The sequence below is a fragment of the Chinchilla lanigera genome, unplaced genomic scaffold, assembly GCF_000276665.1.
Source record: "Chinchilla lanigera isolate Chin_1 unplaced genomic scaffold, ChiLan1.0 scaffold00110, whole genome shotgun sequence".
Lineage (NCBI taxonomy): Eukaryota > Metazoa > Chordata > Mammalia > Rodentia > Chinchillidae > Chinchilla > Chinchilla lanigera.
The window spans coordinates 3,684,819-3,708,592 of NW_004955511.1; the positions used below are offsets into that span (position 1 = coordinate 3,684,819).

General features: G+C 39.9%; 1 protein-coding gene across 7 annotated transcripts in view; it reads right to left on the reverse strand.

Annotated features, from left to right (window-relative positions):
• Positions 1–1,593: 1,593 nt before the first annotated feature.
• The window catches only part of LOC102007258 (glycine N-phenylacetyltransferase-like), a 29,957-nt gene continuing 7,776 nt past the window's right edge, over positions 1,594–23,774 (reverse strand). The window contains exons 1-7 of one of the 7 annotated variants that reach the window (XM_005408052.2): positions 17,647–17,812; positions 12,592–12,755; positions 12,263–12,483; positions 7,621–7,728; positions 4,067–4,193; positions 3,023–3,194; positions 1,594–2,672 (exon numbers count right to left, since the gene is read on the reverse strand). In XM_005408052.2, coding sequence (XP_005408109.1) covers positions 2,270–2,672; positions 3,023–3,194; positions 4,067–4,193; positions 7,621–7,728; positions 12,263–12,340 — 888 coding nt within the window. In that variant the 5' untranslated portion in view covers positions 12,341–12,483; positions 12,592–12,755; positions 17,647–17,812 and the 3' untranslated portion in view covers positions 1,594–2,269. Of the gene's footprint in view, positions 2,673–3,022; positions 3,195–4,066; positions 4,194–7,620; positions 7,729–12,262; positions 12,756–17,646; positions 17,813–23,774 lie in introns of those variants that run through there. The other 6 variants (XM_005408050.2, XM_005408054.2, XM_005408051.2 and 3 more) reach the window with 6 other exon arrangements.

Genomic DNA, 23,774 nt, shown 5'->3' on the forward strand with positions numbered 1-23,774 from the left:
ACAGGCAACATGGAGACAAGTTTTCTGCCAGAGTATAACACATGGCCTCTAGTCCAACTGTCAGTGGAGTCTTTGTTCCCAACTAAAACTTCCCGAGCCTGGCCTTTACTGCCCACATCTCTGTCAGCATTCTGGCCTTTTGAGCTCTGACTAGAATCCCCCATCAAGCCCTGCTTAGAGCAATTTGGGGTTTCTCTAGCCCACAACTCGAAACCTTTCCAAATGCCACCTGCAAGCCAGTCCAAACACCAACCCACGTGGACAGACACGCTCACAGCAATGGTCCCATTTTAAGTAAAAATTTTCTGTATGACTCAGCTTTGCCATCGCTGAGACACAGTACCTGACACCCATAAACTGGAGGAGGAGAGATACAATTTGGCTCACATTTGAAGGTGATTTAGCTTATAGTCGCCTGACTCTGAGGCAGAAGCATCATGCCAGAAGGGCATGGTACAGCACAGCTGCTTATTTCTTGGCAACCAAGAGCAGAGCAGAGCAGAACAGGGCTCCTGGGGAAGGGGTGATACCTGAGGTGAAGCAGGACTGAAAGAAAAACAAGCATTCCCGGCTCGAACTGCCCCCTCCCCTGGGCTACAATTCCTTGTTCTGTTACAAGATCATATGTGCAGCTGTGTGCCTGTAAACAAGGTCTATGGCATCCAGACCTCTGCCTGCCCTCCAGCAGGATGGGGAAGGGTGACAACTGTGTTCCTGGGAGCGCTACATGCAGAGTCCTGTGACATCCTGAAATTTGTCTTCTTACAAGGCTAAATTAAAAAACTGTCTCTCTTCGACTGCTTTGTGTAAACTTGCTTAACTGCCTGCCAATTCGGGGATGAAGCCCACCCCCACCCCTTGACCAAATGTCTCAAACCAGAGCCTTGTCTTTGTTCTGACACTCAGCTATTTGGACAAGAGTCCCCTCTGACCCAGGTGTGCACTTAATGAAATCGTCCTGTTTCCCGGTGGTCTCTCTGATCTCTTGGATTCTCCAACAGAGACAGGTCCCAAGACCATCCCTCCATGAGCCCCCCAGACATTCCCAGAAGTGTGTCCTCCAAACCTCGAAGTAGAGTCTGAAACCAATCAGGTTGCCTTTACACCACGACCATTACACATACTTACAGCTGTACTTTTAAAGGAGAGGGGAGAGAAACAGGGGAAATGGCTTTTAATGACCCCTGCCATTTTCTATAAAATGGGTGATCACAGAAGACATTATGATAAGTGGAATTAGCCAGAGAAAGAAAAAATTGTATTGTCTCACTTATACATGGAATCTTTTAAAAATTCAAATATACAGAGATAAGAGAACTAAAGTGTGTTATCAGAGCTGAGGATCGAGGCAAGGAAAGGCAGCAATGTAAATCAGAGGATGTAAAATAACTGATATGTAGGATGAACCGCACTCAAGATCTAATGCATAACATGATGAAATTGTACCATTTACTATTCATACAAAATGAGACTTAAGCTGCTGTGACCATGAAAACAATAAAGTGTGTAAGTATGTGAGATGATGACCACTCAATTTGTTTCACGATAGTACCTATTTTTCTATCTACATTTATTTCAAAACCCCTTGTTGTGTGCATCAAATATACACATTTTATTTCAAAGAATAAATTTCTCAGGTATCCTATCCACCTACTGTCATATAATTGTGAAGCATTTAGCATGGTTTCTTTTCATTTTTATTAGTGCATATCATTTATACAGACACTGGGTTTCACTGCAGCATTTTCATACATTAACGTGGTTATTAAGCATGGAAGCAGATCAAAGGGCTGCTAGTAGAAGAATCGCTTCTAGATACCTACAGAAGGGACAGGACACTTTGCCCACTAAATAAAGGGATCATAGAAAAACAAGCTATATACTATCCACAAGATGACAGCATGTCTTGGCAAACTGTTAAGCTCTCTCTGCTGACAGTAATCCACACGAGACAGGAGTTGCTGGAGAATAATTACAGCAGCATGTAGCGGACTAACGGAGTCAGCGAGATCCAGAAGTATAGTACATTGGACAAAGGCAGTGGCCACTCCAGTAAGCTGTGGTGACTTCAGAGAGGTGTGGCCTACGCCAGGGCTGCTGGACATGAAAAGTAACTTGGGTGCAGGAGCACGACAGTCCCGGTGACTGTCGTGTGCCTCCCCGGAACCAAAACAAAGTCCGCTCCTTTGCTGCTGCTTACAATCTATTCTGTCTGTCTACTCTTCCAGCCACACCGAAGCATCACAGTACTGCCTTGTGTTCAGAGACATCACAGAGGCACGCAGCTCCACTGGTTCCAGTCATTGGGCATGGTGACATGATGCAGATTGTGACTTATCTTCTGCATAGCTTTGTTGGTTTTGTCCGTGTGGCTATATACAGGGAATCCAAGTTTCTCTAGAGTCTGGGCCTGGGTGTATAAGACATAAGACACGAGGCCCTGGCCTTGGTACTCAGGCAGAGTGCCTCCCATTCGCATTTCTCCAGTGTAGTCCATGAGGGCCCAGGACACGGGGGTCCCCTCAGGCCCCAGCAGGCAGGAGCTGGGAAAGGTGCGGACACAGCGCTCGATGAATCTCCGGCTCCTCTCATTACCGCCGAAATGCCATAGTTTATCCACCAAGGCAGCATGGGTAACGTCCAGTGATGAGAGTTTAAACATCTCTTGATTGCTGTTGAGAAAAAGGGAAAAGAACAGCCTGTAATGTGGGGTGCACTGTTTCCCCCAGAAGCTGCACCGAGAAGCAAGTAGGAAGACGGCAGTGACACAAACTCAGCGGCCAGGCTGGGTTCATTATCTGACCAGCTGTGTGGTCTTGCGCAGGTAACTTATATCTTTCTGCCTCCACTTCTTGCATAAAATAGGGATATTACAGCACTTCTGTTAAAGGACAGAAATGAGTAAGAGCTACTGCATACAGGTCCACCGAGTACATGCCACCCAAACAAGAAAAGCCCCAGTAAAATTAAGTATTTTTTTAAAGCACAGTAGCTTTGTAGTATAATTTCAAGTCAAACTCACGGGACTGGGGGTGTTCCTGGCTCAGGACGTAAGTTCTGTGTATCCAGCAGGGATGGCATCAGTTTCTTTACTGTCTTTGGCCTCGAGTAGAGGATGCACTGTGTTTTCTTGACCTTGACCAATTTAGCAGCTGCAAGACTTTGTATCACCTCATCCAGGCTGGACTGTGTACCTAGAAGGGCAGAGAGTAAGGATAACTGTTACTGTCCCTTTAGAAGGTTTAAGAAGAAGCCCAATAGAATAAAGCAGGATTTAGTGTCAGACAATCTTGCTTCTATCACAGCCACTTACTGACTGCGATCAAGTCACTCTCTGAGATTGCTTTCTCTTATGTAAAACAGAAGTGATCCTAGAAATCCTGACAGTTCCTGTGCAAAGGAGAAGTGGTACCCAAATTATAATAGCCAGTCTTGATTCTGCGCACAATGTCTGCCAAGGCACTGGTCTAATACTACTTCATTTCATCCTTACACAGGCCCTATATTGTAGGGTTTTTGTTATCTTCATTTCTATAAATGAATAAACGAGTAATAGTTAAGTCATGTGCCTAAGAGTGCAAGGCAAGAGGCTGAACGAGAACGTGCCCTTCGGGGTTGCTAGAGAGAGCACGCCCATAGCCACAGCAGCTGTACGTGGAGACCTGTGGCACAAGGAGCTGTTGTTATCCTGGGAAAGGAAGGCCTGACGGAAAGGAGGAGATTTTTCAGGTTGTACAGTAATGCACTTCACAACAGAATGAAGCTCTTCCTGTCACCCCTGGGCATCCTGAGGGACACTGAATACATCGTGCTAAATATATCCCCAATCCTCAGCTAACAAGAAAGTACCTTATCCACAGTTTTTCATATCTGCCATTGTCTGCAGCATTTAAATCCTACACCTTGATTTTTGGCAGCCAATACAAGGATTGAATGTGAGGTGGAGATCCTGAGGTTTTGTAGAAGGAAGCAAAAGTTTGAGGGGAATGCGCTCAGGATGGGGAGTGGCCCTACAGATGCAGACACGGAGGACTCTGGCCGCCGGCACACACCCCAGTCTCCTTACTTTGGATTTGCAAATGTTGTTTCCAGTTGATGACATCTGATTTTCCAAGGAACTCCTCACAGCTTTTGGGATCCTTAGAAAAGATTTGGTAGGTGTTGGTGTAGTGATCAAGGTCATCTGTCATTTCCTGTTTGGTTTGGAAACATGGAATAAGTCAAATTGCTTATACCAGGTCATTTCTATACTTGTTACCTAGCTTTCATTATACTGCTATGTTACAAGGGGAAATATGAATTTTTAACAAATTTTATTACCCTTGGGTCATTTACATCTAAAAACGAAGTCAAGGACTCTATTTGCTTTGTGTCTTAAAAAATCTTGTTCAACTAAGTATTTATATGTTGTGTTACAATTTAATATCAGCCAAAGATGCACTGGTTTAAGAAGCGTTCCTCCATTTTGTGGTCTTCAGGAGAAAGAATAAAAGTAATATTGTCCAAGGCAAGTTTTGGTTGCAAGACTAATATTATTCTGTTTCAAAGAGTATCAGAACAAATCAGTTTGAGTTTGACAGTATTCAAATTGATATGGCAAACCTTATAGTATTAGAATTCCCATTTACACATCAGAAAGCTATACCAAAGAAAGTCACACAATATCTTTTTTTTTTTTTTTTTTTTTTTTGGTTTTTCTCTGGTACCGGGAACTGAACTCACGACCTTGCACTTGCCAGGCAGGCACTTTTGCCGCTGAGCTAAATCCCCAGCCCTGACACAATATCTTTAAAATGTAAACCACCAACTGGCATTGTCTAAAAGACTAGTTTGAATTTCTAGAAAAATAAAAACATAAAACTTATTCAAAAATATATTCTCAGGATTAAGAAATAAGGGACGAGATTATTTGAAGAACAGCCAGAGGACAAATACCCAGACAAGATAGAACAGCTGGAAAAGTTTTCACAAAATACAACTCAACAATAGTACCATCAACAATCAATGTTTTAAACATAATATTAAAAGATATTCCATTTTTAGATTTTAATAATTAATTTAAAGTTCTTTATTTTGGTATTCTATGTTGTTTGTGGATTTTAATAAATAACTACATATATAATAAATAACTATATATGGTATATGACATGATGGTATATGTGGTATATAACATGGTGTTATGAGGTACACACAGTTACTAGAACAGTTACTAAACAGGTTACTACAAAACAATATGACTACTCTGAAGAAAATTAACAGATCCCTCACTTCACATTATTACCCTGCTTTCTTTTGGCTGAAAAACAGCTGGAACTTAAAATTTTAGTAGCAAATGCAGGAAAATTTTACCATCTATACCCTTCGTGTTATGCATTAGATATTTCAACTGCTTCATCCTCTGAAGATGCTACATTGATTCCTTTAACCTGTGTCTCCCCACCCTCCCCCTAATTAGTCACTGTTTTGTCCTCTAGGTCTATATATATTTGCATTTGTAAAAAGTAATGTAAGTAAGATGGTGCAAAATTTAACCTTCTGTGATTCACTTGTTTCTCTTAGCATAATTATATATTTTTATGTTTTCTGTGGAAAAATTGCCATGGTTCAAGCAAGTTTGTTTTTCAATTACTTGACTATTTGAACACTTCAAAATTTTTAACTCTCAAATTCTAGGATGTCTTCATAGTTTGATTTTTATTTCTTATTGGTGCATGTTTGAAATACACAATGATCACACTTCTTGTGAGGAGGTGGTGTGCATACATAACACATCTTTATTCTTTTCCATCCCCTTTCCCCCCTCCCTCGACCTCCCTACACCTGCTCCAGCTCTTGGTCCCCTTCTTTTTTTTTGCAAAATATCTATCCCTATTTACTATTATCCTTCATTTTGCTTTTATTATTTATATTTTGGGTTCCTCATACAACAGAAACCATGTGATATTTAAGCTGGTGTGTCTGACTCATTTCACTCAATGTTATGGTCTCAAGGAGCACCCATTTTCCTACATAAGACTCAAGTTTACACTTCTATATGGTAGTGTAATGCTCCATTGTATATAAATATAACATTGTCTTCATTTATCTGTTGATGAACATACAGGCTGCTTCCAAAATTTAGCTGTTACAAATTACACTGCTATAAACACAGGGGTCCATGTATCACTGAAATGTCTTCAGATCTTTGGGGAAGATACTTAGAAGAATAGTTGCATTGGATGGAACTTCTCGTTTTAGTGTTTTGAGGAATCCCCACACTGATTTTCATGGTGCTTGTACTAGCTTACACTCCCACCAACAATGTAAAATGCTTTCTTTAGCCCACAGCCTCACCAGCATTGGTTGTTATTAGATTTTGTGCTGGCAGCCATTCCTTCTGAAGTAAGATGGAACCTCGGTGTTGTTTTCAATTTGCATTTCTCTAAAGGCCAAAACCATTGAACTTTTTCATGTATTTATTGGCAATTTGTCCTTCTTCTTCTAAGAAGTGTCTACTCACTGTAGTGAGCCATTTTTGACCGGGTCTTTTATTTTGAGAGCTCTACTTTTCTTGAATTCTTTATATATTCTAGATATTAGTCCTTTGTTTAAGGAATAGCTTGAAAAAGTTGCCTGCTGTGTGGAAGAAATCACCTTGGGGCAAAACCCCACACTGCTTTTACAGTTCACAACTGCTGTGGGTTCCTCCCTCCTGTGGCCGGCGCCATTTCCAAGTCTTTCTCCCTGGACACACAGGTCCTTGTGGCTTATTTTGTGTCTGTGGAAACAAGTTCTCCTTCCCAGAAACCAGGGTAGGCATCCAGATTGCTTCACTCTCTTCTCTCTACTACGATCCATTTTTCCAACTTCTCTATACCTTCTAATTTTTGTATTAGTTCCTGCTTAATTCCCAGGGACACATCCCTTTCTCTCTTTGCCAAGTTGTTATTTCCCAAGTGTCTGGATTCTGGGTCTCAGAGAGGCTGAATTTTGCTGCTGATCGCTATTCTGCTGTTTTGGTTCCTCACATATGTAGAGTTTTACCTTATGTTTTTCAATGTGCTTAAAACATATTTGTATTTAAAGCCTTTTAGTCACATTAATTGAGTGACTTTTAAAAGTCAGGAACTACAAACATGCTTCAAAGTACTGAGCCTGTCATTTTTCGTGAATATTTCCCTAATTTCTTCATATTTGGCCTTTATGTATTTTAGGCTTTATCCTTCCCTGCTCGTAATGTGTTCCCTACTCTTGCCAGCCTGTCAAAACCTACTTAACAGCAAAATCAATCCAGTGAAATATCTACCCGGAAGGCGCTTTAATCCTCTCCCTGCAGCTGCTGAAATCTCTATTTGTAATCATCTCTTGCTTGGTCCTATTTCTATATCTTAAAGTACAGTCTTTAAACAATAAAAATTCTTATAACAACAAGAGCATAAGTATTCCTCAATGCTACTGCACATTTTGGCATTCGTCAGCGGATTGCTTGTGATTCCTCCTGACTCTGAGCTTCTTGAACACAGGACTACCTGATCATCACCCTGATTCATTTGTGTTTCCCTGAGATTTACCAGTCTGCCAGGCTTGTGTTACACAGCAAATATAAACCCTGTCATATCCATGCCTCAGCCGGCAGCTTACCTGTTCCTGAGGACACACAACTACCGTATTAAAATCAGGCCATTTGTCCACCAGAGCGCTTCGCTTAAAGAGATTTCCCTGGTTCATGTGGAAGACAGTCCCAAAAACCTGCCAAGATTTCAACAAAGTAGGCGGAGAAGCACAGTGCAAAGGGTCAGTCATGCACTCATGTGACAAAACAAGACTTCCTTCTATGAAGTTAGGGTGTGCAATTTATAGAGCATCTAGTGCAGTCCTTAGGCTACATTTTATTATCCACCAAACAAGCAGATTTTTGGGTGAAATCATGAGAAAAACAATATATATGTATCTCCAGATAAATGAAATAAATTAGCAATCACTCACTCTTGTGCAATTTATTCTTATATCATTCATTTTCTTCCATTTATACATACAGTTTTGTAAACAAAATTATCTAATATATGTTAGTTTATTTGGGGGGAGTACTGGGAATCAAACTCAGGGCCTTGCATTTGCCAGGCAGACACTGTGCCACTGAGCTACATCCTCAATCCAATATTAGTTTAACATCTATTTTTCCCACATGCTCATGAGCATATTTCCATATCATTAAATATTAATCTATGCAAGTACACTTCATAATTATGTAATATTTATTACATGTCTAAATTTTTTACCTCTTACTAAAGGCTATTTCTGTTTTGTCTAATATTTTATTCTCATATTTCAACGGAACATTTTTGCTCAAGTCTTTGAAAATATGCCTATTATTACAAATTTTAGACGGGAAATTTCTAGGTCAAACATCACATTCCGTTTAAGGCTTTATGCCTTCTAAACATTTACAAATTACGTCCTGGAAAGTTTAAATAGCCTCTTTCCTATTTAATAAGAAAGAGACGATAGTGCTAAAGTCATAGACTTTGGCAAAAAGACTCTAGGAACATCATACATTGGGCCATTGCCTATCCTTGTCTAGAATCATGTCTTCAAACACCAGCGACCCCAGGAACACCGAAGAAGATGATAAGGAGATTTGCCAAGTTTAGAAGTTTTGTGGTTGTGAGGAAAAGGAAACGCAGCAGTGCACAGCAGTGAGGTCAAGTGCAGAATGTGCTACGTCAGCAGATGGGGCCAGAACAGGTCAAGCAGGAAGGGCCGATTGAACAAAAAACATTTCATTGACAAAGACACAGCCTGCTCCTGACATTCCCTATCCTTCCCTTGAAATAGTTCTCTGTCAGACTAAGGAAAAAGGGGAAGCAGAACTTTCACTTAACCAAGTTTATACAAAATTATTAAATACTCTGTCATTTGTGGAAGCTCAATATAGCAACTACATCTAGTTTGGGGGGGAAATAACGATTACTTTTTTATACATTGGAATTTGGAACTAGTGATGTTTAGATACACTATAATACAAAAATATAATGGAATCACTGCTCTCTTTCTTAACTACAAACTGAATGAATTAGAGCTGGATGTGACAAACTGATTCAGTATTTTCTATTTGGAGGTGGGATCTCCTCAGGCCACAATACCCAAATCTTCCTCTTACCAGAGATTTAATAAGAATGGAATGGAAATGTCTACCATATTGACTTCAAGGTTCTACTAATTTTACATGAAAATTGCTGAGCATCAATTTTTGCAATGTTGTTCAGAAAATACTGAATTTGTTTGATCAAAAAAAGTCTACCTCTGGACCCAGCCTTCTTGACAGCTGTGCTACCTCTGATTGATCAGTGACTTGGGGGTCCCATAAAGCTCATGTGGTTTAATCCATAAATGGTCTTTATACAAGGTGCACGAACACTAGGAAAAGGTAACAAAGGGTAGAACATTACGCCTTTCCTACCATAACTCCCTTTAGCAATACTGGTGTCATAACTGTACTAAACACATCACCTTTGGGCTTGACAGGCTGACAAGAGTAGGGAACACATTTGAGCAGGAATACTTGAGTTATTAGTAAAAAAAAAAGTGTAGACTAACAGGAAACTACAGCTAAAGGTTTGTTTACCCTTTGGTTTTTGTTTTTCTTTAGGTATTAATGTAAGTGGTACTGCTTTTTAATTCTTAATTCCAGATGCTTCTTGCTAGTGTACATAAACATAATTGATTTCTGTTATCTCGTATTTTGGCTTTGAATCTTGTCACCTCACCAAACTTGTTTATACTAAAGTTTGTTTTGTATATTTCATAAGGTTTTCTACATTAGAAAATTATGACCTCTGTGAAAAAACTCTATTTTACTTCTTTTTTCACAATGTGTATTCTTTTTTTTTCCTTTTCCTTGTCTTTTATACTGGCCAGAACAGCCAGTGTTACTTTGAATATGAGTATTGAGCATGGGTGTTCTTGCCTTGATATCCATCTTAGAGAAATCATCTGTCACTATTTATTAAAATATTAATTAAAACTTTTGCTCATTTGCTTTTTTATCAGGTTGAAGGAAATCCCTTTTATTCCTAGGCTGCAGAAGTGTTTATTGAGAATATTAAATTTTGTCTAATAATTTTTCTGTAACTATCAAGATAAGTTCATTTGGGTTTTCTTCTTTAGTTTGCTGATATGGAAACTTACATTATTGATTTTGTTTGTTTGGTTTTTTTTGGTACCGGGAATCAGACTCTGGACCTTGTGCTTTCCAGGCAGGCACTTGTGCCTCTGAGCTATATCCCAGCCCACATTATTGATTTTTTAATGTTGAGCCTTGGATTCTTCAGATAAATCCCCACTGGTTATGATAGGCTATTCTTTCTAAATGTTGTATTTGACTTCATAGTATTTTGTTGAGAATTTTTGCATTTGTGCTCATGATGGACATATTCTCTATTTACTGTAGTATATATTTCCAGTTTTGTTATCAGGGTAATTCTGGTTTCATAGAATGGACTGGGAGGTGTGCCTTCCTCTGTCCTATTCTGAAGAGTTTGTGTACATTGGTATTATTTCTTCTTCACCTGTGTAGTAGAAATTGGTAACGAAGCCATCTGGATGAGCAGTTTTCTTTTTGGAGTGTTTTAAATAACAGATATAGGACATCTTAGATTGCAAATTCTACTTTGGTGACTTTCATAATTTGTGCTTTTCACAGGATAAATCTTGAAATTTACTAGCACAGTGCTATTAATAACATCTTTATTATGTTTATAATCTCTATTGAGCTAGTAGCAAAGGCTCCTGTTTCATTCTTAACACTGGTAACCTGTGACTTTTCTTCCTATTTCTTCTTCACTTTGATGACAGCATTATTAACATTATTGAACTTTTCTGAGAATCAGATTTTGGATGCATAGATGCTGCATAGATTTTTGTTATTATTTTATTGCTTTCTCATTGACTTCTTTGTCCTCTTCTTTCTCCTCCTCCTCCTCCTCTTCCCCCTTCTTTTCCTCCTGTCTCCTTCACTCCCCTTACTAAGGTGTTAATTTGCAATAACTTTCTAGTTTCTAGGATGGAAATTTAAATCTTCTGAGATGAGATCATTCTTACTTTTTACAATAAGCGGTTAATATAGTATATTTTCTAGTTGTCACTGATTTACTTGCATCTCACAAATTTTGATATGCTACACTTTAATTTTCATTCAATTAATAGTCTAATTTTTCTTGTGATATATATTTAGAAATGTGTTTGTATCATTTGTAGAAATTTAGAAATTTCCAGATAGCTTTTAAATTTTAATTCCATTATTATTTAAGAACATATTTAACCTGATTACAATCATTTTAAAATTCTAAAAGTGTGTGCTCTATCCAGGTAAATATTCCTTAAACACTTGAACAGCATGTTATTCTGGTGTTGAGGGAGATACTTTTCAAATGTCAGTTCAAGTTGGTTCCTTGTCTTGTTAAGGACTTCTATATACCTACATGTCTTCTGCCTATTCTATAAATTACTGGAAGGAGAATTATACTGGTGAGTTTACCCTGTTTTTTCCTTTCAGTTCTACTGGCTTTTATGTCATGTATTTTATTTTTTATTTTTTATTTTATTTTTTTATTTTTTTGGTTTTTCTCCGGTACCGGGAATCGAACTCACGACCTTGCGCTTGCCAGGCAGGCGCTTTTGCCGCTGAGCTAAATCCCCAGCCCCTATGTCATGTATTTTAAATATCGATTGGTAGGTGAGGAAAAGCTTCTGTGTACAAGATTATTGATCTCCTTCTAAAGGAAATTTCTTGCTCATACAAAATTATACATAATCATTTGGGATTGGAAAAAACACAAATTGGTTTGTTATTTATATCAAGAAAGACTCAGGCGGCTCACCTCTCCTGATACATGACTATTTAGCCCTACATGAAAACCAATTAAACATTAATGTGTTAGTTTTAGTCAACTTTCCAACTCTGGAAAACTTCCAGATTTATGTAACACAAGTTTGTGACGAGTAGAAGGGAATGTTTTGAGTCATCGCACACCAAAGATCATACAAGGTTCAAGTCAGAGCATTTCCTACGGTCTCAGTCAGGATATAGAACTGAACCTCCATTTTCTCCTCAGTTATGTCGGCATGATATGCAAGTCTTACATCAAGGTGGAGTGAATTAACTGAGATGCCACACCGTGAGTATCTACAGCACAGAAAGGTGCTTGGTGAATGCTTTCTTTTTCCATCTCTTTCACAGGCAGCTAATTGCCCTTGTTTTTCTTCACACGTGTTCCACTCTTACCTTTAAGGATTCAGGGAGGTTCCTCGTTAAGGACTTCTCCAGTGTCTTTAGCATCTGTGCGCTTTGCAGGTGGAGCATCTTGACAGGTAACTCAACTTAGACAACCAAGAAGCATCGAGGAGTGGGAAAAGTGGGAAGTCAGGCCGACACAGTAAACAGCTCCAGTTAACTATCTGGGCTCCAGTCCTGCTGTTTCACGGATGTGCCACTCACGAAACTTCCTACTGTGAGAAAGAATAGGCTGGCGGAGGGGATAGGCACCTCTTTCTGAAATTATCTCCAACATCCTTCTTAACTTTTAAAAATATTTCAGAATTTTTTGTTTTCACCTTTTTGTAACACAGAGAATTCCAACAAGTAAAGATGCACCAGGGCTAATGAATCTGCTATCTGAGAATGTGTGACCTTTCTGTTTCCGCCCACGTCCAGCCGGCTCTGCCCCCAAACAACATCCAGCGTGCTACTCAACTCTTTGGAGCCTTGGCTTCCTCACCTATAAATGGCAAAAAGTGATCACTTAGCTCAGAGTGAGACAGTGAAATAAACTAATGCAATCAATGAACCTGAGCATCCGGAACAGAGCAAGGATTCAATGGTTATGATTTCTAGTGGTCTTTTTTATCACTTATTATTTTAGTTTTATAAATTGAGAAGACATAGTGTGATAGTTTGGTACACATATTCAGTGCATGATGAGCAAATCAGGGTGGTTAAGATTCCCATCTGTCTTCAGCACAGGCAAAGTGCAACCCACACTGCTATCTAAAAGTAGTCCACTGAATGAATTTTTCTGCGCAACCAGCCATTTGTGAATTTCAGATGAACTGGAAAACATTAAGTGGAGGTCATCCACCTAGGTGAGTGGGCGCATGGTGCAGCGGCTGGTTTGTGTAAGTCTATGGCGCTGTGCCCGGCTGGAGCAACACTCAGTATGTGTCCACCAGCTTAACTCTTGCTAGTATTCTTGATATTAGAGACAAAAAAAAAAGAAATTCTTAAAATGTTTCCTCTGAGTCATTACATAGGAAACATAATGATTATGTAGTACAATCCAAATTTGAAAAAAAAAAACAAAGAAAAAAATTGATTATGTAGTAGTATAATTAATATGCATACATTTACATTTGTATTATATGTATATACAATACTGTATTATTATTCAAGGCTGCCACTAGTATTTGTTTTTATTTAGAAGGTTTTATGGAAGTATAGGGCTTAGAAATCTGTATTTTAAAAAGTTCTCCATATTTTTTATTAGTATTATCGAGTTTTTTGAAGCATAATTCATATCCAGTAAAGTTCAGTTTTAAGTGGATGGTTTTGTGCATATTGATAGTTGTATATACTGGCAGAATGGGTATGGTAACAAGGGGTGTGCCCTCTTCAGCAAAGCCCAGAAGCGCTTTGCTGCCCCTTTACCACAACCCCTTTCTCTTTCTCTGACTCAGCCCAAAGCAATCACTGACCAGTTTTTGATCCTGTAATTTTCATTTAACAAAATGCCAAACATGTCAAATTATTTAATGTGTAGCCTTTTCAGACTCATACTTTTTATTTATCAAATCCTAGTAGATATACTTTTCCACAGGAAAGTCTTTTTATTGCTGGGTAGTATTCCATTATAGGTATTGTGTGGATGTATCAGCCTTTTTTTTTAAGAGAATAAAAAATGATAAAAACATTAAAAATGACACAGAATTTCAAAAAACAAGATGACAGGAATTCAGCAGTAGTTGCTATATTGCATATTGTTGTCTTCACAGTAGTTGTTCAGATTACCAGGTATAAGCACATAAGATGCATCAGCTTTTTATCCATTAACCTATTGAAGGACACTTGAATTGCCTGTAAGTTTGGGCAATTATTAATACGTTATTATAAATATTAATGTATATATATATGTATATGTTTTTATTCCCCTCTGAGTACATTTCCAGATTTGTGATAACTATATGTGTAACTTTATAAGAAACCAGCTTTCTTTTTTCCAAAGTGAACACACTATTTCACATTTTCCCTGTAACGCATGGAAATTCCATTTGCTTTTCATTATCTTGAACACTTCTGTAGATGATTTTTTTCTACGCAGTCATACTCAGGTATCATTGACATATTAGGTGGAATCCCCAACAATACTCTTAAGTACATGTTCAAGAAGGTTCACAGAGCTTATTCTCAAAGGTTAAGGCCAATGTAGATTTCAACAGAGCCTCTTCCTTGAGGGACAACAGCATTGAACTTTACTCAGTTGCTGTGAGTCAGCAAAATAAGCGCAGCTGCAGACCTCGCTCCTGCCCCATCACGTTCTGGAAACATCTTCCCACAAGAATCCATCCTTCCCCACGTGAGACAGAGGACTCCCAGACGTCCTCCTTGCTACCCAGGACACGGCCAGGCGTGGACCCTCCAAAGCCTCACTCTTTGCTTCATAAATGATGAGCTAAACTGTTCATCCCCATTCATAAATGAGGAAACGTTTGTTAAGAAAGCTCTTCTTGTTAGATACGAATGGTGACTACGCGCAAGCTGAGGACATGCAAAGTCCTGTTAGGACAAAACCACTGTTGTCCTACTTTGTTTATGTCACTTCCGCCTTCTACTTGCCTCTTTGTTTCTGTTTTTTAATGATCCCTGGTTGTGTGTGTGTGTGTGTGTGTGTGTGTGTGTGTGTGTGTGTCCGTGAACATGGCTTATGGATGTTGGGGAGCTAACTTCAGGTGGCTCCTTCCCTGATCGCTTGACTTCCCAACTCCCTTGTGACTGTGTTCCAGACCTTTCCATCACTGGTTTGACCCTTCTGGAACCCTGGCTCTTTGGGTTAATCAAAGAGAATCTGTACTTGTTGAGATAGCGCTGGTAGTTATTGATTTCTATTAGTTCTAAATGACCAACAATTTCCCTCTACCTTTTGATCTTGCTGTTTTAAAATACAGGGGAGTACAATAGATGACAGGAAAGGGAAAGAAATTGCTCAAAGGAAGGAATGACTGGGATGAGGGAAAGAAGAAAAAAGAAAGAAGGCAAAATATAAATATATATATGAATAGCTGCGACGACTGTATTGCTGTTGTCTGATGGTGTATTAAAATGAACAGTTCATGCTCACAATTTTTTATGTTCTGATCGACTTTGCATGCTTGTGTCTGGTGGTCTGAGCAACTGATTTGAAGGTAACAATATGCAATGGAATTACAATGGTGAACTCCTACCATCTTGTCTAGTGAAACTCTGTATATCTCTACTGTCTTATCAAAGATTATTTTTTTATTCCCTATAATGCTTTGAGCAACCTTTCATTCTTACATCGGGTAATCTGACCAATGTAGTTGAGGACAGAGATATGTAATGTAACAACCACTGTTGATTCGTATTATTTTGTCTTGAGACCCTGTATCACTTTAATGTTCTTGCTTTGATTTGTTTATGTTCATGATACTGGTATGCCATACTGTTCTATTTGTTTGTTTGTTTCTCATTTAATACTCTCTCTAAAATAAAAAAAATTTAAAAATAAATAAAATAAATAAAATACAGGAGAATGTTTGGACTGAGGAATATGATTTCTCATAGAACGTTTCTTTAACATGATCCCTACTTCAGTACTTCTGAGGTATCTTCGTCTACATCCCGCCTCCACGATGCCCATAAAACCCAGTCTTTATGCCTTTACAAAGCCTTACTCACACGATGGATTTTCCTCAATTTCCTCCCCGTGGTCTGAAAACCTGGCAGAATCAATCACTTTCTTCCATCCACTAGGAGTATATATTTCAACCACAGAACTGGGAACAATGGATTACAATTGGACTTGTGAATTCCTCTGGACGAGGCCTCTATTTTTATTCTTCATTCTCAAAGATTATCGCATTGTCTGACACACGTTAAGGACTTGTGACATGACTGTTTAATGATTTAACGTATGAAGTATTTACATTAACATGGCCATTTGTCTAGATCCTTTGCTTACTGAGCGCAAAGATTCACCTAGTCATTCAAGGAATAAGCCGTTCTCTGAATGTCTGCATCCTCCCTGAATTCATGTTAAAATTCTGACCCCAATGGTCATGCTAGGCAGAAGTGAGGCCCTTGGGGATTAGTTCATAAGGACACGGCTTTCACCACAGGAGAATGCAGAAGAAAGCACCACCATTAATCAGAAAACAGGCCCTCTGCAGACCTTGACACAGTCAGGAATGCATTCCTGCTCTTCATAAACCACCTGCTTGAGACATTGACTTACAGCCGTCCAAATAGACTAAGATAAAGTATATACCAAAGGCTGACTATGGAAGGGCATAGCAATTTTTGTCAGATGCTCCACTGAAATAAAACCCCTGACCAGGATAGAGGCACCCAGGCCAAGTCTTAGATAGTCTCAAGACAGAAGTGTAACATGTCTGAGGGCTAATTTGGTATTTTAGCTAGAAGCATCTCAGTGGGTTACACAAAAATAAGAAGCAGGGTGGAGTTTGATGCCACAACACAGAAGCTGTAATATACAAGTATTGCCAGCTGCAGTTGGTACTATGTTCTGCACACGCTGAGGATATGCACCCGGAGGGCACAGCTATGCCGTTCACTAATGCAGCTGACTAAACAGAGGAGACCCGGGGGAGCTGGCCTACACTGGTGAGTTGTTAGCATTCGCAGCACACAAAGTCCAATGAAAGGAACTTTGAAACTTCTGACAAAGCCATTCCAGCACTCAGAATTCAGCCAAGAAAAACAATTCCTAGAGGAAAAGACACTGTGGAAAATTGTGCTAAGCATAGCTGTCTCATCATTTTTGTGCACATTTTTATATACCACATATATGGAGATGAAGATTCCGATAATCCTCACAATAGATTCATTTTTTAATTTAAATGAGGAATTCATCACCTTTGTATTTTGGTCCCTGCACTAGAATCCGCTCAGTCCTTTTATCACAAAATAGGTTACTTAATTTCCCCTGCTGACAGTTATCCAGGCTGACCACTTTTCTGTGTTCCAGAGGATTACACAGGATAATATTTGCACAGCATGCGTCGTAAGTCACCTGACGCAGAATGCTTCTTGCCAGGGGCTAGTACGTTTTCTGTCCCCTGCCTACCAAGGGCAAGCTCCCAAAGCTCTTCATATTTATTTATCGGCCCACAATAAAAGTGGACTTCAACCAGCCAAAAATTTCTCTCAGATCAGGCACATTGCCCCACTTACAGTCCTTATCTGATCTGGGTTTTTCAAATAGAGGAACTTCCTTTTCCTCTGACATAATTCTCAACACAAGTAAGCCCAGAAACTCTTATCCACATGTATCAGAAGTATTTTTATTCAATCCACTTAGATAGGGAGGCAAAAGAAAAAGAACAGCCCCAGAATATCCGTTTTTTTTTTGTTCTCACCTGCAAATCTGTCTTCTCAATCTCTACAGAGGTCTACAGGACAAGAGGCAGCAGGCTACCCCAGAAGATTAATATAAAACCTCCGAGTACACAGGTTTGCAAAGGTGTGCTTTTGTCTGCTTTCCCAGAAGCTGCTGAGCTGAAGTTCCTAGTAGAATACACACACCAAGCCGTGTGATCTGAGTGAGGAATCAAGCTCCTCCCTCCCAGATCCATGTTTAGGGAGGTGGCTTTGTAACTGACAGCTCAGCAAAGAGCTCATTCTGAGGCTCTTTCACAGAAACTCTGGTCCTACTCAGCCACTCGGAGCTGTGAATCCAGCTAGCCAAGTCCTAGGAGGGAAACTGGTAAATGAATCTCTTCCCACCCCTTTCTACCTGCAGCAGAGGCAAGAGCTGGCTGTTATTCTTATTTGATGTTCAGAATCAGAGTTCCTTATCAAACATTTGTAAGAAAATTCCCTGAAAAGACTCGAGAATGAAGGTGCTACCCTTTGGAATGTGCTCAGTGATTTTCAATTCAATTGGCTTGAGAGATGCCTGGATTTGTAAAGCACCGTCTGAGTGTGTTTGGTTGGTTCTTTGGGGCATGACCTTGGGGCTATATCTGGGTCCTGGCCCCTTCCTACTGGGACCTTCCCCTGCTTTCTGTGTCCTGGATGCCATGAATTGAGCAGCCTTCCTCCCTCTTGTCCTCTAGATGAATTATTTCTGCCTTGGAGGCAGCCAACCATGGACTGAAACCTCTGAAGATGTGAGCCACACTAACCCTCTCCACGGTGAGAGTCAGGGTCTAGTTAGTTAGTTAGGGTCTAGATTTTTTTTTTTTTTTTTGTCCTGGGAATTGAACTCAGGACCTTGCGCTTCCCAGGCAGGTGCTTGTGCCACTGAGTTACATCCCTGGCCCTAGTTAGGGTCTAGAAACCAACAGCAAAACAAAACAGTTTCTACACCTCATTTCCCTTGTGTACTCCTGAGAAACAAACTCATAATCATCTCCTAGTTTTAGCTGTATGCAGGGTTAGCTACACTCTAAGAGCCTCGCTGAAGCAGAAATGACTTCAGGCCCAGTATCTCTGGGTTCAAATTTGGTGTCAGTATTTTCTTAAGTGAAGCTCTCCAGACAACAAAAATTTAGCAGTGGTCTGGGGAGATGAAGTGAGTACCTGAGCCTTGAGGAGAGCCTGGAGGAGAACTGATTTCGGAAGCTATGTATCCCATCACCAAAAACTCTGGGAAACATTTTAGGATGAAAGGAAGGGTGCCAGAGGAGATACTTCAAAATAGACAGTCTTATTTTCGAACACAAGCATAAAAAGCAGAATTACATCATGAAAGAATTCTTCTTCAATGAATAAAGGATTGCTTTTACAGGGCTATTCTGGCACAGATGATTGACATTGAAAGATTGTAGCTCTGGGATGTCTGTCAGCAGGAAGGAAAGGCATGATGCCAAAGGACTGTGCTTGCGCATTTCTGCGAGAATACGGAAGAGGGGGAGGACACAGGGTTACGTAAGGACTGACTTGAGTATGCCCAGAGGTCACATAATTGTAGCCTTTTTGTGTTACGTGTACTGCAGTTATGGTTTGAATAGGAAGTGGCCCCAGGGACTCATGCACTGAGTGTACTGGGGATGTTGCTGATAATGGACCCTGAGTTCCACAGGTCCCGGTGGAGAGTATCCGGGTATTGGAGAGAGGTAGGAGAGGGACAGAGTTTTTAAAAGATCAGAAGAGGAAGATACCCGAGGACCAGCCTCCTTCAGCTGACCATCCTGAACAGGTTTCAAGAGATGGCTCCTGGTGTACTCAAGGCAGTTGAGACGGTCAATCTGTGACTTTTCAACTTCACGATGGAAAAGTGATACATATTTAGTAAAAGCCATACTTCAAACTTTGATCTCTTCCTGGGCTAGCACTGTGCATGATACCTCTCATCACACCACAGCTGCAGTAGGAGCAGCTCCCACTCGGCCACACGACCAGGACAGAACCAGCCCATCTTTTAGAGCATGGTGCTGAGCTCTGGTGTACAGTAAGTCAGGAGTTAGGTGTGTTAAGTGCATTTTTGACTTAACAATACTTCTAGCAATGTTTAAGTACGATATAACTCTGTATCAAGGAGACAAGTGTCCTTAGTAGTAACTGCTAGGGCATGTTCAGTGTTAGAGAATTGATTTCGAAAGCACCTGATGAAGCCATTAAAAGTGGTTTGCTGAGTATTCCCCACATATGAAAGTGTTCACTGCACATTTGTTTTACATGGCAGAGAAGCCGAAGACTAGATAAATGCACATACCTCACACTATGTAGAAATACATGCTTGTTAGATTTTTTTTTCCAAGATCCTAACTCCAACACATCTTCAAAGCAACCTAAAGGGTAATGCAGGAAAAAAGCCAAGGAACACACTTGTCCTACACTGCTGTGCAAATATTCTTTTTCTGCAGTTTTTATATTGGCAAGAGGAAAGAAAGGCAGAGAAATGGATTTTGCTCTGGAACTAGTTAATTATCATCATAGGTGAAGACCAAGGACCTATGATTCCATTCATTCTGCTCAGAGCCCTGGAGTAAGATATTAACAGGAGAGTTGGCAGAAAGTTCATTAAAATGAAAACTCTCCATGATTTATATATTCTGAAAAATAGCTTAACTGTTGTATTTAAGGGTCCACATTACCATTAAAACTTTATGAAACATATTTAATCAATGACTTATTCACAGGAGTCAGAGTCAAGTTTTCTTCAAAGAAAACTGTTTTTCCTAGTCATAAAAGTGATGCAACACCCCTGTTAAAACTGGGAAATTCACAAAATATTTTAAAATAGTAAAATTATCTATAATTTTACCATCCAAATGAAATGCTGTTAACATCTTGATCTAGCTATATAGATATATGATTTGTGTGATTTTAATCGTATTTCCTCTATACTTTTATTCATTGCCTTCTTCTTTCTATATTGTATCATAGCAAATTTTATTACCATTAAGAAATATTTCTTAGGCCTGACTTTTTAAAATGGCATAGTAGCCCATATTATGATTTACACCTAATTTACAATTTTTTTGGTCATTTATCTATCTTGGAAATTTAAAGTGGTTTAAAAGGTAAATGTTATGTTATATGTATACTTTCCTACAATTAAAAGAGTGAGAGAAGGAACCTATTAAAGTTTATAAGCATTTTTCTGAAAGAAGAAGAAAAAAACTGGTAGTGAGAACAGACAAACTTTGCTAGACAAACTCCCAGTGTGAGGGACAACAGCAGTAGGAGGAGCCGAACTAAGGCTGTGCCAGGGGACCACGGAGGGGGTGGGTGGGGAGGTGTTCTGGAGAAAGATGTGACCGCGAATCAGTGCTGGGGGCCACAGATTCACTTTTCTCATGTGTCCGTCCAGGCACAGAGCTCTCGGAGCGACAAGACTTTTCTTTCCTTTTGTTTCGTTGGGGCAATCAAACATGGTAAACCTTGAACTAAAACTTCTAAGCCTCATCATGTGTTCAAAGGAGGAAACAATACTAAAAGTCATGAGGAAAGGCTACTGAAGATGAACAAAGACGAAACAGAGAACAAGGGAAATGCTGAGAAGTAGAAGAAGGGTAGTTTTTCTGACACCTACATGGACGGCATCCAGCAGCAGGGACTCGATTCTAGTTACTACATTCCTTAAATAGTCAGACATTCTGAAACTCTGAGCCCACCCACAGGCCACCTTTGCTTAAAGACACTCAAGTATCAATCACATCATTTGCAAGAAAAGGGTTGGAACTGGAGATCACCCTGTTAAGCAAAATTAGCCAGACTCAGAAAAACAAGCACCACTGTCCTATGCACTGTGCAGAAATGAAGAAGAGGAAGGAAGCGAGGGAGCAGAGGGCAGGGGAAGGGGAAGGGAGAGAAAAGGAGGGGGAGAGGAGGGGGAGGGAAGGGGATGGAGGGAGTAAAGAGGAAAGGATGGTGGGGGAGAGAGTAGAGAGGGAAGGAGCAAGGAGAGGAAGGGGGAAGGAGGGAGAAGGGAAAGGGAGTGGGAGGGAGTGAGGGAGATGGGGGAGAGAAGAAAGAAACCTGAAAGTAGGACACGGACTACTGGGGAAAAGGAAAGGGACTGGGTAAGGAAAGGAGAGAGGGAAGGGCAAGAAAGGGTGGCAGGGAGGGTGGTCACAATCAATGCAGGACGTATGTATGTATGGAGATGTCTAGTCAAGCCCATTAACGTGTGCAACTAATATGTTAATATTTATAACTTAATAATTTTAAAAATAAAGATGACTTCATCAAGGTACAGAACAAGTGTTATTGTAAAAGGCCTCTGATCTCAGGGGAGACAAAGTGCTTTCATTTCTGTGGGAGTCCGTGGTCTCTCTGTGGTCCCTGGGAGAAAACGGTGAGAGGATATAGAACATAAAGACAAGAGACGATAGCCGGGGTCAGGTGGAGTTGCCTTTTGCCTGATAAGCAGGAGGACTGCCTCCAACAGTAGGGGTCTTTATTTTATACACTTGCAAAGTAGTATCCTGAGAGATAATGTTGCCTAGCGACTAAGACTAAGACTAAGACTGTAATTGTCCAAGCAGGATACTTTTATCAATTCTGAGGTAGCTTGACTGCCTGAGGCACTCTGGATCTGCCCCGCCCCCAGACACATGACCAACAACCAGCTCTAGTGGCTCCCAACACATTTCCCCAGAAAATTTTTTTCTAAGCATTTGCATTGCATAACTTGTTACTGTCTTTCAATTATACGATCCATGGCTTCTTAAATTCATCAACTTGCCACATTCTTCATATTTTTAATTATTTTTCACATCATTGGCTATAATTGCTACATCCATAGGTGACAAATTGATCAATACTGAATCAATACAAAAAACTAGCATGTTAAATGCTGTGCTTTCTTTATGCCAGGTATAGCGCTAAGCATCCTAGGTGCACTGCATGGCTTAACTCTCTAGCTCTGAGACTATATTCTAATCAGAATTCATGTATTCTAATCAGAATTCACATATTCTCATCAGAATCCATGTATTCTAATCATAATTTGCATATTCTAATCAGAATCCATGTATTTTAATCAGAATTCGCATATTCTAATCAGAATCCATGTATTCCAATTTCCAGTTTAGTGGTGAGAAAACATTTTGAGCAGTGATTGGTTAAGCAACTTGACAAAGTTAAGCAGGAGAGTGAAAACATGAGCCCAGCTTGAGTTTTCAGCCCTGTCAAGTAGGCCAAGGGCCTTACTGTTAAATTTCTGGTACATTTCTCAATGGTGTTTCAACTGAACTTTACAGCTATTTCAGAAGTTTTCCTTATTTTTAATTATTGTAATGAAACTGGAACAACTTCCAAAATAACCATAGGCTTGCTAGTTGGCCTTTTAGGGAATGACTGCAAGTTCTTAAGTTTTCAATCCACAAACGTCTTTTGGGAGAGGATGCCCTCTACTCCCAATGCAAGACGTCTTCTCAGGCATCTGATGAGCAAAATACAGGAAAGAGCTGTGGTGGAAGTTTTACTACCGGCCTCTGAGAACCTCAGAGAATTCTTGATAACATACGAATGAAAAAGCCTGCAGTATGGTCAAAAGGGGCAAAAATCCTTTTCTGATCCTTACAGAATTTACTGACAGAAGTAAACGGCACATAGACATCATATCAGGAACTGAATCTACTACAAATCTTCTACGACATTTTGCAAGATTTGTGAAATTGGATCATTCACTTTGCTTCTTGACCCTCAATTCCAGTGAATTTACAATCACCCTGATGCATGATTGAACTTTCTCCAACCCTGTTTACTTACACCCCAAAGCACCAAGTTGCACCACCTACTTCTTGTTTGAAAATCCCAAGTCCACATCCCTTCCAGGAACACTGGTGCAACTCTCCGCAGATCTATTCTGCACTCAAACCAAGCTGCCTTTGCTTTTATCTTACAGTTTCTTGTCTCACACTCTTCACGTTCATTCGCAGTTCATCCCGCCAAGGGGAAGAGCACGGAGTCTGCGGTCACTCCTGTGCGGTTTCAAAGCCTGACTTTGCCGCTCATTTCTGGTAGAACTTAAGGAATTTACTTGGACTCTGAGCTTTGGTGTTGCAGAAGAAAAATGGTCCAACAGTACTGA